This window comes from Excalfactoria chinensis, chromosome Z, assembly GCF_039878825.1.
Source record: "Excalfactoria chinensis isolate bCotChi1 chromosome Z, bCotChi1.hap2, whole genome shotgun sequence".
NCBI lineage: Eukaryota > Metazoa > Chordata > Aves > Galliformes > Phasianidae > Excalfactoria > Excalfactoria chinensis.
This window is the reverse complement of record NC_092857.1, coordinates 32,923,743-32,943,984: the sequence shown is the minus strand read 5'-3', so window position 1 is coordinate 32,943,984 and position 20,242 is coordinate 32,923,743. Positions and strand designations below refer to the sequence as shown.

The following is a 20,242-nucleotide window of genomic DNA, read 5'->3' as shown; positions in this document are numbered from 1 at the left end:
GGACTGCTGGACCTGGAAAGCATCAGTATACCATCATGTTAGCTGCTCCCAGTTTCAAGAAAGGAAGAAAGACCAGGAGAACTACAGGCCAATGAGTCTCACCTCTAGGCCTGGGAAGATCATGGAGCAGATCCTCCTGGTTACCATATTAAGGCACATACAAGAGAAAGAGGTGATGTGAGACAGCCATTACGGCTTCACCAACAGACAGATCTTGCCTGACCAAATTGGTGGCCTTTTATGATGGAGTGATGGCATCAGTGGACAGGGGAAAGGTGATGAATGTCATCTACCTGGACTTCTGCAAAGCCTTTGACATGGTCCCTCACCACATCTTCCCCTCCAAATCAGAGAGTATGGATTTGAAGGATGGACAGTTCAATTTAAGAACTGGTTGTCTAGTCACAGCCAAACAGTTCTATGTCTGGATAGAGGCTGGTCACAAGTGGTTTCCCCCAATGGTCAGTTCTGGGACCAGTGATCTTCAACATCCTCATCAATGACACAGATGATGGCATCAAGTGCACACCCTCAGCAAGTTTGCAGATGACACCAAGCTGAGCGGTGCAGTTGATGTGTTGGAGGGAAGGGAAGCCATCCAGAGGAATCTGGTCAGGCTAGAGAAGCGTGCTCATGAGAACATAATGAGGTTCAACAAAGCCATGTGCAAGATGCTGCACTTGGACTGGTGCAGTCCCAGGTATTTATAGAGGCTCAGGGAAGAAGTCCTTGAGAGCAGCCCTGCTGAGAAGGACCTGGGGGTCCTGGTGGACGAGAAGCTGGACATGAGCTAGTAGTGCATGCTTGCAGCCCTGAAGACCAACTGTGTTTTGGGTTGCATTAGAAAGAAGAGTAGCCAGTAGGGAGAGGGAGGTGATTGTCCCCCTCTACTCAGCTCTCGTGAGGCATCATCTGGAGTACTGCGTCCAGACCTGGAGCCTCCAGTACAGGAAGGACGTGGAACTCTTGGAATGGGTCCAGAGGAGTGCCACTAAGATGACTGGAGGGCTGGAGCACCTCTCCTATGAGGAAAGGTTGAGGGACCTGGGCTTGTTTAGCATGGAGAAGGTCTGGGGAGACCTCATTGTGGCCTGCCAGTACTTGAAGGGGGAGCGTATAAACAGCAGGGGGAATGGCTGTTTACAAGGGTGGATGGTTTTAAACTGAGACAGGGGAGATTTATGTTAGATATTAGGAAGAAGTTTTTTACACAGAGGATAGTGAAGCACTGGAGCAGGTTGCCCAAGGAGGCTGTGGATGCCCCATCCCTGGAAGCATTCAAGGCCAGGCTGGATGTGGCTCTGGGCAGCCTGGTCTAGAGGCTGGCAACTTTGTCCATGGCAGAGGGGCTGAAACTAAATGATCTTTGAGGACCTTTGGAACCCAAGCCATTCTGTGACTCTGTAATTTGTTACTGTGTTAAGAGAGCCAGTATTAGATCTGAATGAAGGCCCATAATTTGTGTGTGACAAAAAAAAATAAAAATAAAACTCAGAACAGTATCTAGTGTTTCTTTAAACAGATCAAAAGACTTAGATATTTCTTCCAATGGTGCATTTCTCTTTTTTAAAATTTGGAGCTGGTACGCTTTAGGTTTCTGTTCTGCATCAGTGCAGGACCCTTGTTTTGTTTATAATGAAGACAGGTCTTTTCCACTAACTTTAAAATTACTTAAACATCCTTTTAAATCCAGTGTGTAAGTAGTTGAGATTTACAATGCCTGAGTCAGTATCTTGCACAACTGGAAAAATACTAGCCATAATATTAGTCACAATTAGCAAAACAGACTAGCTAGAAATAATTATGCAGCTTATCTGAAAAAAGTTTTTCCATACAAAGACACAAGAATGATAACAAACTCATCTACTTACCTCTGTTTACAGATATCCCTTATACAGGCAGCTTTAGCAATCACTTTTTCCCACTGAGCATCCTTGTCAACTGACAAAGAAGGTACATCAGATGTCGCCAAGAACTTCTGTAATTCTGGGTAAATTCGATCCTAGAAGTAATATAATATAAAAATTATCTTGGTGACAAGATCTTGATGGCTACCAGTTTTACACGACTTCTAAATTCTACGTTTATTGCATACCATACTTTGCTTTTCTTAATCAGAGTTCAATGTTGCACTGGGATCTGAGTAACTTTTGCAGACTGTGTCTTTATTGTTGCTTCATAAACAAAGAAACAAGTTACTGCCTTTTTATTAAGGTCATGTTCTTACCACATGTTACATGAAACAGAAACCTATCTCTCAAAACCAGTATTTTTCCTCTAGTTGAGATGAAAAGCAGCTTCTCTGAAAGAGGTACTATTGAAATATTTCACTAAAACATAATAAAGATTTTCATCACTTTTACCACTTAATCTATATTGCTGAAAATGAGATGTTAGTGGAAACAATGCTCCAAAACAGATTTCTTTTCCTGGTTAGAAGAAATGAAGTTTATAAATTGCAGTTGTACTCAGAGATACCACAAGAATTTTCTAACCTGTCTTTCCCACAAAGATGTCATCAGACGCAAAGTAATAGCTCTAAGCTTCGGTGTGCTCCCCAGCATGTGTATGGTTCGTAAAATCTGAGCTACACAAACCTGAAAGAGATTTTGTTAACCAAAAGTTACCTTTGCTTTACTATTTTTTTTTCTTCCTTTTTTTTTCTTTTTTCTTTTTTTTTTTTTTTTTTTTTGTAATGACCAAGAAGGTGCACAAATCTACAAATTGTTACTTGGACCAAGTATCAGAGTTCTGTAACTGCCCAACAGCAATGTCAGAAAGAAGCTGGAACCCACTGAATCCAAGAACATCTTTTTAGCTTACCTAAAAACAATAATGATATGCTACAGACAAGAAAGCATAAAGTACATTTCACCTTACTCAAATGCCATATCCCATCCAAAATATTACAGTGTTAGTCTTATACTTGCTTGTCAGTTATTATTTTAAGCAAGCTGTGAGTCTAAATCACCCATTCCTCCCCCCTTTTTTTTTGGTAAATACATGACTGCTTATTGACAGTTTTTATCTTACTAAAAAAACTTTCATTCTGACCTTGTGTACACCAAGTGAAGGCAAAGTATACAATATATCCCTGTAAAGTGCAGGCTCCAAAGGTCTTCCCAATATGAATATCAGAACTGGGATAAGACTTGGGACCTACAATAAAACAAAAGAAGATAATTTCAGAATTAGGTTGCTGACCTGGTAAGTGTCTTACATACAAGACAATGATTTTGTGAGACCATATTAAGATCCCTCACCTTTCTGCATGATTTTGTATAAAAATAATAAAAACAAATGAAAATTTCCAAGGTTACTTTTTTATTTCTTGAAACTCATTTCTTCTATTGTAATCATCTCAGAAGCAAGCTGTTGTGAATGTTCAGCTAAAACTAACACAATAATCTAGAATGCTAATGACTGTCTCATATTTGCAAGAAAATCAGGTAAAAATGAATGCCGTTGTGATCTGGATCCAAGTATGTACAATAGTCTTCATCCACAGATCCAGGAGAATATTTTTAAAGGATCTCACAGTCAGCAAATAGTAATTGGCTCAAAGTTCAAGATGGGAATTGGTATTACAGAAGTATTAGTAATACCTGTAAGCTCTAACTTATCAATTTGCTACATGAATATTCTTAATGTGTAAACTGCTAAAGGAATCCCTTAATCACCATGCAATATTATTTAAACATATCATATCATAAACAAATAACAAATGCTGCACGTCTTGTTACAGCATATACTGTAGTGATGCCAAACAGTGTTCTCTTTTGGAAGTAGAATGATTATTTACCACAAACCAGTGTATGAAGAATTCTTTCCATATGGGAAATTCAAACTCAACAGAAGACCCAGCTACTTTAAACTGCACATTTACAGCTATTCATATGCCCTCTACGTCTTGAATTTGAGAGCATTAATAGCAAGAAGTTTCCCATTTCCTCTTAAATTTCCGCAGTAAATCCATCTTCACATAAAACTTCCATTACAGGCACTGAAAGGAATATTACATGAAAAATAATATACATTAAAATATTCATATAACAAACCATTGAAAAAAACTACTCTGTGGGAACACAAGAAAGACTGTTCAGAGCAGCAGCTGTGAAGCAAGATAAACAGCATGAGAAAGCAAGACTGAGAACCAAGGACATCTCCTGAAGAAGAGAAAAGTGAAAGGAACAACCTATAACTCTGATTGGATAAGTGCCTATATGCACAGTTAAGGAGTGTTGGTGGAATACTTTGACAACATGTAAAGGCGGATGGGAAAGTTGTAAGGGTGGATGGGAAGTTGTAAGGGTAAATGGGAAAGCCAAAAAAGGAAACTTGTGAATGTAAAGAAATTACATGAGAACCTGTATGAAAGAAATTGGATCGTTCAGATCTGAGTCTGTGTTTACTTCAATTGTTTTCTGTCCTTTCAAAGGAATTCTGATGATGCTGCTATTTATCCCTCAAACCTCTCATAATGGAATGTAATTTACTCAACTTTTCTAACGTATGCTAAGGAGGTGCCACAGAGATTTCCCTACAGTGACAAAGAAGGGAAGTGTTTATTTATTTATCATACAAAACAAATCTCCTTTTATTTAGGCCAAAGTTTTCAGTATTTTCATTCCTGCATGGTCATTTTTTCTCCTCTTCTGCAGATTCATATCACTACATCATAAAGTTAAATCTACTCATTTATTTTTCTTTTTTCCACTTCATTTCATGGATGCTTAAAAGCAATTACATGGCACTGGTTCACATTCTGCTTCTGTGCAATAGCAATTATTAAGGTAAAATTTTTCATTGTACAAAGGTCCATCTCAGTTCGCAGAAATCACTAAGCTGACTGAGAAAGAATAATAAAATAGAAATCAAATAGCTCTGGGAGTTGCCTGCTTCTCTGTTATTACCAGTTTCAAATAGTAGACCAGAAAAATATCACTCAACCTACAAAACAGTACTACCTTTGTAACAACTGAGAAATCCAAATCTGTGCTTTCACAGATTTAAAAGTCTTGTTCTGGATCTTTATTTAATAACTAAGGAATTAACTACAATATATTATTTATTCAAGTTTTCCAAATACCACTTGTCATACCCAGGTAAAATGAATTCCTTTATTTACCCCAAGATCTCCCCACACTTGTGACTAATGGACCCATCTCTCTCACTCTCCCTATTTCCCATGGTTGTTATCTACCCTTTGCAGAAGTAGCTCCACTTTTCCTTTAAACAAAAAGAACTGAAGGGAGCCTGGGCAGTTTTCTGGCTTTTGAAAGAGTTAAATTTTTTAGGTTTTTTGTTTGTTTGTTTGTTAGTTTGTTTGTTTTTTTTAAAAAACTTAGACCAGCTAAAGAAAGCAAAATAGAAATAAAGTAGCAGAGATACAGATGAATTGATCCAGCTAAAACTTCACAAGAAGTACAAATACTTCACAAGAACCACATTCAACCCTCTGATGAAACACACATACTGCCTAATTTTTCTAAATAAAACCTGAAGAAGCAGGGCTTTGTTTACATGAACTAAAAGCTTTTACGCATAGGAAATGTAAGCTGCTAGTGGGTTAATCAAGTTTTGTTCTACACATCACAACATTTTGATGTGTAGAACAACAGATTTATGAAAACATTAGAATCTGCATAGATGCTTTTATAAGAATTTAGGTTGGAACTGCATGTTTCAAAATCCAATGTATTCTGAAATACTTAAATTAATTTTCAGGGTTTCTTAGATAATTAAGTGGACAATACTTACCTCCCCTTGTCTATCTTATTTTACATACCAATATACAAGATGGTAGCAGAGAACAGCATCTCTGAATATGCACAACTGTAAGAGACACATTCACCTTCTTAGCTCAGGCAACCCTCTCTCATTTCCAGTAGGGTTCTTTACTTTTGTTTATTCACCCTGAAACCTAAATCTATAAAAAAACATCTTTACTACTTTATTGTTAATGGTGAAACAGCTGGTCCCAAGAAACAACGTCACCCAAAGGATGTGGTTTTATACTGCGCTCTGCAGTAGTTTGCCTCAACATAAATATTCCTAGCCAGCATTCTTAACTAACATTCTCCTGGTTAACTTAACCTTGCCTAAGCAGACCACAGCAGCCAAAAGCATTTGTAGGCTCAGATAAATTTGTTTCTAAACTACCATTAACATCAAGGTGACACCAGCTTCCAAACAACTGAAGGCAGATGAATGGACAGATACCATTCTTTCTATTTATGTGACCATACACCTAATTTTTACCTGAACAGCTGCTGGCATTTGTGCAAGTTTATCTGAAACCAATTTGCCTTTCTCTGACCAAAAACAAACAAACAAACAACCCAAAATACTATCTCATTTAGAATGAACAATTCAATAGAAAAAAGGGTAAAGGTATAAAGAGAAGTAACAAACTTCTGAGACTAACACGCTCCCTGAGAAGAAACATATCTCATGGTTCTTTGATTCTCTCCACATGACAAGTAAATATTCTCTAAATCCCTAATTCCTTTCAGATCTCTTACACTGGTTTATACCACAGAAATCAAAGGAGTCTCTCCACACTAAACCCCTCAGAACAACACTTAAGAACAACACTTTAAAGTGAATTGCAGGGAGCTGAGGACCTAGTTCTTATCTCTTCCAGAATTCTCCAAACTATCATTTCTTCTCTATTCATAGTAAGCCTGTTATCTTTTCACTGAATTTCATTCATGACACATCTCAACAGCTAATTCAGGCACAAGTACTAATTGGAATCCTTCCAATTAGTCCACAGTCTCTGGAGACTATCCTGCATTTATACTCCAACGTGTGCCTTAACCAGATTATTCCTCCAAGTTTAAATGCCTCTGAAAAGCCCAGTCATTTTCAAGATGGTTACATCAGTTAATAAATCCTGCATCATCAGCAGTTTTTTGTTATGACAATATTTTTAAAAATACAATGGTGTGGGAATTAATTCACTCCAAGTCCACCAGCACACAGCATTGCTTAATTAATTCTAGCCCTAGTCAAAATCCAGTAAGGTTTGCCTTGATACTGACAAACAGAAAACTACATTTTCATTCAAAACTGAATTTAGTTAATTGCCTTCTATTTGCCTTCCACTTCCAAAGTAATCACTTGTTTAGCTGTGTTTCCTCACCTGACTGATGCCAAAAGGGCAGCAGCGCTGCCTAAGAGAAAAGAATGTTCATTAATACACAGGAAAAAAATTAAAACTGCCTAATAAGTTGATTAGAACACAAAGACCTGAAAATCAAACACCAACATTGAAGCTAGGAAGTCTGGTAGAATTAAGTGCATTTACTTCTGGGCACCTGTTGTAACTTTAGCATTAAGGAAACAATAATTAGTCCACTGACTTACTGTTACTTAAATCTTTGGTAAAACCCTGCTGATGCACAAATGGTGAACATTCCATACTCCACGTGGTGCAACCAGCAACACTAAAGGCAGAAACCTCCACCACTATTTTAAGTCTCCAAATTATTAGAGAGGTCACTGCATGCTCTGAAGTACAGTCTTTCAGGCTGCTTTTAGCACAACGTGTGAATAGCGAAGAAAAGTCTTCTGAAAACATTACACACAACATCTGTCATGCATCATCATGGCTGGAATACGCTCAACTCCAAGAATTAGAGCTTTGTTGTTCCTTTAAACTATATTCATCTCTGATTAATTCTGTCAGTGGTTTGTGCCATGCTGTGCAAAGGCTATATCGGTAATAAAGCTGTCAGATGTCATTACAATGCTTAAACTCCTTACCTAAGTTCTGTCCTATCATCCTCTCACCACTATCGCCAGAAGCAGGTTTTTACCCTGCTCCATTGCATCTTTAGTTAGCTCTCTATCAGATTATTTCCTGCAGTTTTCTCAGCAGCAGCAGGAGTCTATGCACGTGGCAATCAGAAATAATATTCTTAATTTTACTTAAAAAGCATTTAAAGTCAGTCTCATCAAGCCTATTCCTCCTTAGCTGTGACAAGAACTTCAAGTCCTGTGCCCACATTAACTTTCTAGTTAAGAAATACATTCTACACTAAGTTCAATACACAGAATTCTCAGGGAATTATTAAACGCTTAAAGCTAAAAAGACCAGATACATATTCCCTTTAATGCTTTGCCCTTCAAGTGCACTCTTTCTGAAGCTGATGTTCAGATTATAAGATCAGGAGAAAAACAAAATGTTCTGGTACAGCAGAATTGTTCCTCCCTCCCTCATGCAATGGATAAACAATGCTGGGCCTACTCTCAGTGCTATATTTATACTAAATCTTCATCAAAAGCTTAATAGCTCCAAAAAGCCAGTACAACAATTTGCTAGCTCTCAGCATGTAGGAAACAGCTGTGGAGGCAGAGAGGCATGATGCCTGGTTGCAGTGCCTCCTGCACTTACCACTCCTGGAGGATGCAGCTGTTAGGTCAAGCCTTTCATTAGCAATCTGACAAAGGGCTTCAAGACTCTGGGGTTTGTTATGAATAATAATGTGCATCTCAAAAATCATGCCTACATATGCCAATAGCCCCTTTCTTCACTCACTTACATACAAAACAAAATACTCTTATTTATTAACAGGAACAGTGACTGTTTGGTATAACAAATACACTCCAGAAAATAGTAAACAATTCTCTGTCCAAGACTTCTCAAACATATCAGTAATGCTGTCTCCATTTTATATGCTAAGCACAGAGTATCACTTCACTCATGCCACACATTTTTTGATTTAACACCTAACTTGGAGCACTCTTTTGAGTCAGTTTTAACATTAAGAGATCATTGCAGGGAACTCAGAAAAAGCAAACCAAAAAGGCACAAATAACGTCACTGCAAAGTACTCCATATTTTATTTCTGGAACATGTAGGGCTGAACTTTAACAAGGAGGTAATACCAACTGAGCTCTCCAGCATGCAAGACAGTGTAGTGACTAGGTTTTCAGGAGCATTCAGCACACTGGTATTTCTTGCTCCAGGGCACAAGACAGAAGTATTAAACAACACACACCTGAAAAACGGGCTCATTCATTTCAGTGCACAACTGAAGACAGATTTTTCCACAATAAAGGCTGTAAAAATATCCTCCTATAAAAATATAAGAAGCACTTTTTAAGAAGACATGTGCTAGGGTTTGAAACACTAGGTGTATTCCACAAGGATCTTAATCAGTCAGCTTTGATAATGAAAAACCTGTCTATGAGATCAGACTACAACATGATAATTCCCTAACAGCTACTGTTGGAAGATAACATAATCAGACTCCCAACAATACTGCCAGGTATCACACATTCTTAAACACACTCTCCTGAATAAAAATGTAAACTAAGTAAAGCATCCTCAGATTGACTTCCCCACATTGTTTCATTCCAGCCACTGAAAGACCATGAAAGAATACATGTCCTTTAGAACCTCATTAACAATCTTAATAAATCTTGTGTTACTATTCACCAGTGATCTCTCAATGAGATGATTTAATTTCTTCTTCCGCAGTGCACTGGGTAGCACACACTGTAATTCTGTTGTTTTTGCTCATCTGATTAGACAGACTATATTAAGTCCTGTAGTACAGGAGCCATTCCACAGCTTGTCTGCAAAGCTCACACTTTTTTTTTTTTACTTTGCCCTGTGAACATTTCATTTACCTTTTGCAATCTTAAATCTGAGGTCTGTTTGTCCAAGTTATTTTTGATCATGAATATAAAATATGGAATTCATAGTGTATCTGTATTTACTTGATTAGGCCTTTTTTCCATTTCTTAAACTGGATGCTCAAGTGTTAATACCAAATGAACAGACTCAAGTTAATACAGGTGGCTGTTTAACTCCGATTAACAGCGTATCTCTTCACTTAACTTCTCACCTCTGACTCTCCCTCTGACTTCTCACCCCTGACCCTCTGCTACTCAGAAAGAAGAAATTACTATGCTTCATATTACCTTTCACAGAATCCCTTGGCAAGCGCCTAAGAAGGAAAACTTAAATTCTTCACTATTTAGTTATGATTAGCTTTCCTCTTACGATAAAAGCATTCTAAGCACTCTTTTACCACTTACTTTCCCCATTTCTTATAAACCATCATTTATTTATATGGAGTGGAATAAAACAGAAACAAACACAGCAGTTCCTGAAGTACTCTTTCACTATGTATTGACTCTTGTCACCATATAGTCCTTGAAGTTTCCCTTATCAGAATATCTGTTATTCCTCCCGTACATGAGTTTAATTGCTTTCTCCCACTACATTAAATACTTCAACTGTGAGAAAAAGAAAAGAAAATCCTTCCTGCCTTAGTATACTTCTAAACCTACAAGAAACAACATAACAGCACAGTATAGCAATAATTCTGTGGACTAATTGAGCAAAAGCAGAACTAAAGTAACTTTGTCATAGTCATGACAGATATCAGGTGACCCCAAATTCAACAAAGCCAGACCATACTTTTAAAAGCATTAAGATCCTTTAGAACAATATATATATATATATATATTATTTTAGAATGTGGTCTTGCAGCAGATAGTGCTAACTCCAGAAAGTGCAGAAGAGAAACAGAAAATATTCTTCTCTGATTTTCCAAATCTTTCCCAGCAGAATAGCAGCTATATTACTAATTGTGATGGTTGCTTTATATAATACTACTAAAAAAACCCCAAACATTTGAATACTTAACATATTTTTCAGTAAAGTGTTTTGAAGTCCAGAGCTTGCCACTTGCAGACCCTGATAGCAAGTGAAATGTGATGTGCTTAGAGGCAATCAACAAATGATGGCTTAAGTTCTGCATTTTAAACAATTTCTAATTCACACGGTCTTCTGCTGATCATTAAAGAAACAAAATATAATGAAGTTTCCATTATGCTGTATAATTGTACCTGGACAGAAACTTTTTTTTCCAGTGTCAGGAAGGACCTTTTAACCACAATGAAAGGCCTCCTAGTTCTGAAGATCACCAGTGGTCAAGAGAATCACAGAATCTTAAGAGTTGGAAAATACCTTTAAAGGTCATCCAGCCCAACCCCCCTGCAATGAACAGGGACATTCACAGCTCAGTCAGGTTGCTCAGAGCCTGGTCCACCGTTGCCTTGACTACCTCCAGGGACAAGGCATCCACTATCTCACAGGGCATCCTGTTCCAGTACCTTTCAAGTCCTTTTCAACAGGCCTGTACTGAACATCAAGAAACATTTTTTTTTTCCAATGTGAAGCTGACTGAGCACTGGCACAGGTTGCCTAGAAAAGCTGAGAAGGATTCCATGCATTTGAATATTCAAACGACATACTGACACAGCCCTGAGGATTTTACATCTGTACTTTTACAGAAAGAATCCATCCCTATGAAAGAAAATAGCAATCGTTATAAGAAAGAATCATGAAATGGAGGAAGTAAGAAAGAAAGGGAAAAATATCCTGGGGGGGGGGAGAAGGAAAAAGAAAAAGAAAAAGGAAAAGGAAAAGGAAAAGGAAAAGGAAAAGGAAAAGGAAAAGGAAAAGGAAAAGGAAAAGGAAAAGAAAAAGGAAAAGAAAAAGGAAAAGAAAAAGGAAAAGAAAAAGGAAAAGAAAAAGGAAAAGCAAAAGGAAAAGGAAAAGCAAAAGCAAAAGGAAAAGCAAAAGCAAAAGGAAAAGCAAAAGCAAAAGGAAAAGCAAAAGCAAAAGGAAAAGGAAAAGCAAAAGGAAAAGCAAAAGGAAAAGCAAAAGGAAAAGCAAAAGGAAAAGCAAAAGGAAAAGCAAAAGGAAAAGCAAAAGGAAACGCAAAAGGAAACGCAAAAGGAAAAGCAAAAGGAAAAGCAAAAGGAAAAGCAAAAGGAAAAGCAAAAGGAAAAGCAAAAGGAAAACACAACTTGATTTAGCATGTTTCTGCCTGGGTCTTGAGGAGTCAGCTCCACTCGCAAGCTTATTATATCCACTTACTTCAGACCTCTCTCACAGGGCAGCTCTTCTATGCATAAGTCAAGGAGTGTACCAAGCACACAAACAAATATTTCAAAAATAAAACTAAGAGCTAGGTCCCATTCCTATTGTGAATTGTAAGCATTAACTATGCAGTCTTGCAGGTTTCTTGAAGAGTTCAGCAAATATCAAAGTTGAGATTCAGGCTTTGTACAACAGTATTTTGAACCTGCAGCCATCTTTATATTCATTAAGATGAAATACTACTTTGCTACCACTGGTTTAATAACAGCAGAATGCACAGGACAGAACAGAAACTCAAAAATACAATAAAAGGAAGGAAGTTAAACATCTCCCTTGTTAATTCACATACAACATGAGTATACTAAAACACTAGATGAGCTGGTAACCCCTTTCAATATAACTGATGGCTACTAGTGGTTGGAAGTGTCAAAACTGTGTCAGAGATACTAGTACTCAATTTTAACTTTACCTCTTGCTAGTATGCTGCATCCATTGTTTACTTTCAAACCAAAAAGAAAAATCAATGCTATAGCTGCAGACACTACAACAAAACATTTTAAAATGCCACATAAACCTTCCTTTTTGAATTAGTGCCTTCAAATGATTGTGTCTGCTCCTTCAAGCTGCAGTGGGAAATGTGGTTTGTTAAATGTATTTGGAGGTGACTCACTTCTTGGAAACCCAGTTACACTACAGGACAATACATCCAAAGGCTTTTAGTTGGTTTAGCTAGGATTTAAATACAATTTATTTATTTATTTCTCCTCACCACAGTGGTGATCTTACAGCTCATGTAAATAAATACATTCCACACAATCTTCTATTCCTACATAATGCTCACAGTTCTGATGAGTAATTCCACAGCAAACGGCTACAGTTTTTTTCCAGACTGAAAACCAGACCTTTTCATCTGTTAGTATGTGTCTGAATAGGAATCATAATTACTTTTCACATAGGATCAAACAAAAATAAACATATATATATATATATATATAAAAAATTCTCGGTCTTTAAAGTTACTGAATTTCAAGGCCCATGATGCAAAAAGCTATTTAATAACTGGTAAGCCCTGAAATAAGATAATTAATGCCCACCAAAATTAATTGCAATGCAAAAGTACAATTGAGTCCAATGCTATAAATTTGATACAAGTTGAAAAAATACAAAAAAATTCAATCAACAGTAGAAAAAAAAAAAGAAGAAATCACACGCTTCCAAATCAGTTTTGATCCTGCTGCATATGAAATAGACCCACACAAGAAAACAACAAAACAAAGAAGAGCTTGACAGAATTTATAAAACATATATAAGAAAGTTATATGCATGTAATCAAAAGAATATGAAGCTGGCACCAAGTTAAAAAACATCTCCAGCTTAGGAATTACATGTATCTCCAAAAGCACTGTAAAGTGACTCTGTTTTAGCACAGCATTTCAGTACATGTTCAGTAGAAAGCACAACACAGAATCACGGAATCACAGAATTGTAGGTGTTGGAAAGGACCTCTAGAGATCATCGAGTCCAATCCCCTTGTCAAAGCAGGCTCCCTACACCACATCGCACAGATAGACGTCCAGACAGGTCTTGAATATCTCCAGAGAAGGAGACTCTACACCCCCCTGGGCAGCCTGTTCCAAATCCACATCCCAGACCTGCAGTTCTTGGTACCCTAAGGCACTAAGTGCATATTCATAAGCTGCAACTTTTTATTACTTTTGTGCTACAGAAGTGTGACAGCTATTTAAAAAAGAAAGCACTTGGGAAATTTAAGCAAATAAAACTTGTCCTTATGGTATATCTGACACTCAAAACAACACTTCTCCTTTGCCAGCATTTTTTTCCATTTTACAAGATGATTATTTCTGTATAGTGATTCCTGATCTACCTATTTATCTACACTAGAAAGCAATATATCTGCATTTACCTAAGTGATGCAGAAACACATAAGTATACGTCATAAACCTGACTTAGATTCACTAGTGAATGAGACAAAGACAGTACAGACTATGGAGATATTTTTAAGAAGTAATACAACAAACATCACAAGTGACTTGGTCCTCCAGTAACTTCAATTGGATGAAGATCCTTCAAAAGCCAGAAATGGTATAGTAGCCTTTTTCCAACTTACTGGTGTTTTATTGCAACCTTATCAGTTAATTTCACTAAATAAAGCAGTTTTTTTTCCTAACCCTGAAAACAGGGAAATACCCTAACACAGAGGCATAATGCACATGTTATTGTACACAACTAAAAAATATTGCAAGCTGAAAAGCCAGAAACGAGGAGTGTTCTCGTGAGCTGCATGTGTCAAGTATAGGGATGCAAACATACACATGTGTATACATGCATACATTAAGTGCTTGGGTGAAGATACACATGTATACATGCATGTGTTGCCAGGGTAGTCCAGCCAGCTGTATATATGTGCATGCAAAAAGTTGTGTGTGCTTGCTTGTAAGGCAGTCTGTACCAGCAACTGTAATGGAGCTGCAGCCACAGGGACTTTTATGTCCAGAAGCCAGCAACTGGGGAGATGGATCCAGAAGTCAGCTAGTGTGTGCCTGAGAGTGTGAGCCCTGCTGCTGGAAATAGCCACACTACACATATGAATACAGTGTATATGTATGAACTGACAGCCAGTGTGCTCAGCAGGAAGGGAGCAAAACTCAGCCACTAGTGCTGATAGTGTTCATGAGAGTGCACTGTGTGTCTGCATTATATACATACAGCCATAGATATGTGATGTACATGTGCTCTGTGTGTGTTTACCTACAGAGAGTGCATGCTCAGTCTCATGACCAGTTGGACCTGAGAGCAGGAAGCTGTGGCAGACATGCCCCTCTTGAGGTGGGGAATCCACCCCAGTTCCTGTAAGAAAAAATAATAACACTAAGTTTTTACCTGAGAACAGTCAGCTTTGGCTACCTCTGTAGCAGTCTGCAGTACATCACGAAGACTGTCTCCCTTTTCTTGGATCAGTAGATAAGCCAGCAGAAGAAAAATATGGGTAGGGACTTGAGTTGTAACAGGCAGCAGTGACCTCACTGAAGATAACCAGTCAGTAACTGCGGACTTTTCTTTCATGAGCTCTAAAATCTTCCAAGTAGTGTACAGTGAACAATAAGAGCTGGTTATGGGGAACAGGAGTTTACAGGACGTCTGAAAAAAAAAACAAACAATGAAACATACAGTTTTCCAATAAACAAGTAAAAAACATCATGAAAGAAAAAAGAAGTAGCTTATTCAGTTGTATCATCTGAAACAAATCTTTAACTGAGGATCCCAATACTAATAAATGTAATGAATAAGTCACAATACATTTCATTACAACCCTCTACATTAATTCTTAAATTTAGGATGACTGAATGTTCTCTACTGAGGAACTTCCTCTTAATTTGGAATCCATCATTCCTATTTCTGTAGGTAACTGCAATGCTATGTCCTCAAGAAAACATACACAGTGAAACTGGGAGTAAATTAATAAAATATTACATTAACAAACTTGTAGATACAAAGTATTTCTCAGTCAGCTACGTATAATGCAGCAAGATGTTAAATACACTCCCTGTACGTACCACAAAACAAACAAATGAAAAACAACAACAAAAGAAACTCAGAACATTACCAATTCCTTTTTATTCTTCACATCTTCCTCCTTTAACATTTCCAAAAGATCTGTAGCCAGTTGCTGCCTAGTAGTTCCAGAATCATCCTCCTGTAAGCAGTCTCCAACTGATGAAGAAGATACGATTTGTAGCAAAGGCATCACCAAAACAAGAGCTGTGGCTGAAATGTTTTCTGAAGAGGAAAGGAGCTTGTAGGCTATTAAAGAAAACGGGGACAAAGAGATAATCAGCTTGGGAAAAAAGAACTAATACCATTTGTATTTTTGCATGATGCAAACTTTTCTAGGAGACAGGCTGGTCAAACAAAGTAGCAGTTTCAAGAATTACACAGTGCATAGTAATGCTGCCCATTTATTTCCATGTAAACCACAACAGATGCAAAGAGCACAATAACACTACTTGATAGAGAAAATCCTCAGCTACAAAACTATTTTTGAATGTAGTCACCACTGTTAGCTCAGCATTTTCACCAGCAGTGATCAAGAGCCTGCATGCCATGCTCGTACAAATCTTCACCAGCACAGGTCACACACATGGTTTGGATGTCTCCATAAACATCCAGCAAGCACAGATGGATGTCAACAGACACCATGTTTTCTGCATGGAAAAATTAATTCTACCCCTTTCCTCCATACACACGCCCTTGTTCAGACCGCCCCTCTGTCACACAGTAACAAAATGTAATGGAATATTGTTAGGAAGGTTCAGTCACTACTGCCATACAACTAACATCCACTACTGGTATTGTGGGCCAATGTAACAATATAGGAAGTACTTTTGGAGAATCCCTTTCATTTTCAGTAGAATATTCTACTTAAGGACCCATACACTTCTGTTTTATAGTAAAGCACTTGATGGCTGCACAAAATTCAATGATGGAAGGTGGTACAGTCCCTCACTTCTACTGTAATAACTCAATCAAAACTGCTAGTCAAAAGTGCATACAAACATTAAGAAGATTACCAATCCTACTCTCTTATGATCTATCAAAATAAACCATTCAGAATGTGTATTAATCTCCACTGAAAATATCCTAATATTGACTTAAAAATGAAACAAGTAGGCTTCAATACAAAGGGACAGAATACAGTAACATTCATAGAAAAAGTCAGCGTCGTGGGAAAATCTGAGCCTTACTGCCATCATATCATATTTTACTTTTCAAATCAAGGAAGAATCCTGTTTATGTAAAATATTTCACACTTCAATATAAATTCAGGAAAGTGCAGAGCCTGCACTCTCACAAAACAAAAATTAATACACAATCTTAATGTGTGGATTCTTCTTTCAGAAGAGCTTTACCTAGACTCAAGATAGGCTTCTGTTGACTTTCTGGTGTTTGCAGCAGCAGAAGTGCTAGTCCAATTACACACTGTTCCACTGGAAACACCTATATGGAAAAAATGAACACAGTTCAAGTTATCTTTGTTTTCCAAGGAGACAAACAGCAAAATAAAGAAAAGCAGCCATAATTCTCTAAGGAGTTTCTTACTGCCTTGTAATGAACACGGTGACGCAGAACATGCAATTAGGAATATAAACAGCATACAGTAAGTATTTTAAATGAGTTACTACAACACAGTACTCAGTTTAAATCAATCTCTTTGTTTAAAGGTTAGCTTATATACACAGCATCAGTTTGTGTTTTTCTTTTTTTCTTTTTTTTTTTTTCCTTCAGAAGGTTTTTAACCAAGGAAAAAAAAAAAAAAAAAAAAAAAAAAAAAAAAAAAGCTTCCAAAACAGCATTGGTCACTCAAAGATGAATGCCATGTATCAAAGCCTTGAAATCCTGCCTTTAGCATGACATCCTTTAAATTTAACATGACTGTTTCCCTCCACAAAAACAAACTCTTACCTCTTGTACGGGCTCAAAGTTGTCCTCCATTAAGGAGATCAGAGATGAACATTCTCCTGTTACATTTAAACACACTTCACAGAAGCATATCAGTTGCAGACAAAATTGGGATAATTGAACTTTCCAAAACACAGGAAAGCGCAACAGGCTGAGGAATAGCTCTTGAAGAAAAAACAAGACTTCTGTAACTTGTGCCAAGTCTTTAACCTATAGAAAGGTAGTTGAAAAACACATTCCAGTTTAATTGTCTTTCCCTATTTATGCAGAATTCCTTCAAGTTTAAAATTAGTTCTACAACCTCTACAGTCTTCTCATTGCAGTTATTAGTAAGGCTTTAGAGAACACAATTAAGGAATCTTTAATAAAACTTATCTACAACATCAACAGATGAACTTAAGAATTTAAGGTCCTAAAGTGAGTGATGAGAAAAATCCCTTGCTCTTCAAATGCAGTAGAGAATTAACTCACTTCTTGAGGTCCTTTTGGCCAAATAAAACAAACTGTATGGGGATTTCATACAGCAGGGGAATATTATTTTTAACAGAAATATTCTTCTATCAGATATTTCTAGGCTGCTTCCTCTACAATATAACTAAGATATTAATATACATCTCAAAAGAAATGGTAGTAGTATTTACCACCATGCAGAATGAGGTCTACAGAAAATGAGACAGTGCTCTATTTGTTCGCTTGAAAGGCAGTAACAGAACTCTCATTGCTGTTGGGGTCTGGCAACAACTTTACCTGAAGGTGTGGAATCAAATCACACAGGAGCTGAAGAATACAATGCTCCAGAACACAGGGTGCTTCTTTATGCTTTGGACCACGTGGTTGAAGTAAAATCCTAAGTAAGCCCATTCGCAGTTCAGCATATTCCCGTAACTGAGATGGCTCACAGTACAGGTATCTTAGAAACGGAGCCATTATAGCAACACAAGAACTCTGTGCCCTGCAGTTAAAATAATAATAATAATAATAATAATAAAATAAAATTGCCAAGAATACTTTCTACCATAAGCTGAATAACCTTTAAAGAAAATCCAAGTAATATTTGCAGTAATTCACAGGATATAATGAATAGAAAGGCACTAAGAAAAATATTACAAATTTTCACAAAACAGAACAAAAAAACAATGAAAAAACCCACATGATTTACTATTACAAAGTACTATCATGAGATTTACCCAGCGATCACACAATGAAATACACTTGTAAGAGACTATTTGCTCAGGAATATGATTTGATATACACTTAACTTTAATACACTCTTCATTTTATTGTACTTCTTGAATACTTACTTTATTCAAGAAAGTTACTTTCTGTGGTGAATGAGAATCTACTGCGCCATAATGAAGTAGTACTTGGAAAACATTATTCAGAATTATCTTTTTTTAGTTATGAAATCTGATTTTAACTAAAAGAGCTATCTGTTCTTCTTAGTTCTTAGAATCATAGAATGGTTTGGTTTGGAAGGGACTTATAAGATCATCTAGTTCCAACTCCACTGCTATATACAGGAACAGCTCCCTCTAGATCACGTTGCTCAAAGTCCCATCCAGCCTGGTCAAGGGTCTTACGCAACTACAGGAGACAACAGCTGTTTTAACCAATGAAGCTTGCTGGAAAAAATGTAACATGTAACATTTCTTTCAGTTTGACCATGTTAGGACTGCCAGTTGATCCTGACATAATTAGACAATCAAATAAGACTAATATAATACCTTTAATAAAGTCATCCACTGTCTCCCTATCAAAAATTTGGCAAAGTACGCCTGGGCAAGTGGACTGTATAGGGGTGGAAAACAAACTAGACATTTAGACTCAAAGTGTAATGATCACTGACACAAAGTGTGTCATCAAGCAGTCAAGTGATGGTGTTCTACAGGAAAATTAGTGGGTCCAGTGCTCCTTAGTCTTCATTAATGAATTGGTGATAAGACTGAGTACACTGCAATTTTGTTGCTGATGTTGAACAGGAGAGAGCATTCAAAGCACTGGCAAGTATGTTTTTTCAAACCAACCTAGATAATTTGGAGAAGCAGACTGACAGGAACCTTTAGCAATTGAGCATGGCTTGGTGCATAGCCTTGCATCTGTATACTTTCCTGTGTGGTCTACTCTAGAGAATTTGCTTTAGCAGGGGGTTGGGACTTGATGATCTCCAGAGGTCCCTTCCAACCCAAGCCATTCTGTGATTCCGTAACAGTCAATACATTAGCACACATACTGAAAATCAATACTAGGGGTCAGTTTCAAACAAGACTCTGCTTTGATAGAGCTTGAAAGTAACTTAGTAAGAAACCTACAACTATGTATTATCAGTCTGGAATTTTAGTCAACAGATGTTTCTGCACTAAAAGTGGTAAGGATGTTTAAGATGTTTAATTTGAAACACACCACCAGCAAAAAAAACAGTCAGACCTCTGTTGAGACTCTTTGTGAGTCTCAAATTTAGTAGTTGAGTGGAAAGACAAGTCTGCAAATAATATTTAAAAAATACTCTGATTATTTAAATTGGACTTTTAGTTGAATGCCTCATGTAGCTTAGACCTACTAGAATTTTATGAGATAAATAAACTTCTTTTATTCATTTACATTACCAGAATATAGAAGTCAGTTTCACTATAATATCACTCTGATCAGTTTATATGAGTCTTCCAGAAAACGAGAGAAAGAAGATCCTTTTTATCTGAAATGCATGCACATGGCTGTAAAAACATTTAAAACATTTGCCTGCAAGGCAGCTCCTCTGTTCGCTATCTTACACTGAAATTTTACTGGGGAAGTTCCTTGGAGATAAGCATGAAAGAATGTTGAAATTGTGGGTAGATATTTGTTTCTTGTTAAATGTAT

The 20,242-nt window shown here is 37.1% G+C and overlaps 1 protein-coding gene across 1 annotated transcript in view; it reads right to left on the bottom strand.

Moving 5' to 3' along the window:
- FOCAD (focadhesin) overlaps positions 1-20,242 on the bottom strand; it is a 91,049-nt gene that overhangs the window by 51,156 nt on the left and 19,651 nt on the right. The window contains exons 7-14 of the mRNA XM_072359075.1: positions 18,134-18,338; positions 17,390-17,596; positions 16,837-16,924; positions 15,534-15,730; positions 14,810-15,067; positions 3,055-3,159; positions 2,496-2,597; positions 1,872-2,002 (exon numbers count right to left, since the gene is read on the bottom strand). Of these exons, the coding sequence (XP_072215176.1) occupies positions 1,872-2,002; positions 2,496-2,597; positions 3,055-3,159; positions 14,810-15,067; positions 15,534-15,730; positions 16,837-16,924; positions 17,390-17,596; positions 18,134-18,338 (1,293 nt within the window). The remainder of the gene's footprint in view (positions 1-1,871; positions 2,003-2,495; positions 2,598-3,054; positions 3,160-14,809; positions 15,068-15,533; positions 15,731-16,836; positions 16,925-17,389; positions 17,597-18,133; positions 18,339-20,242) is intronic.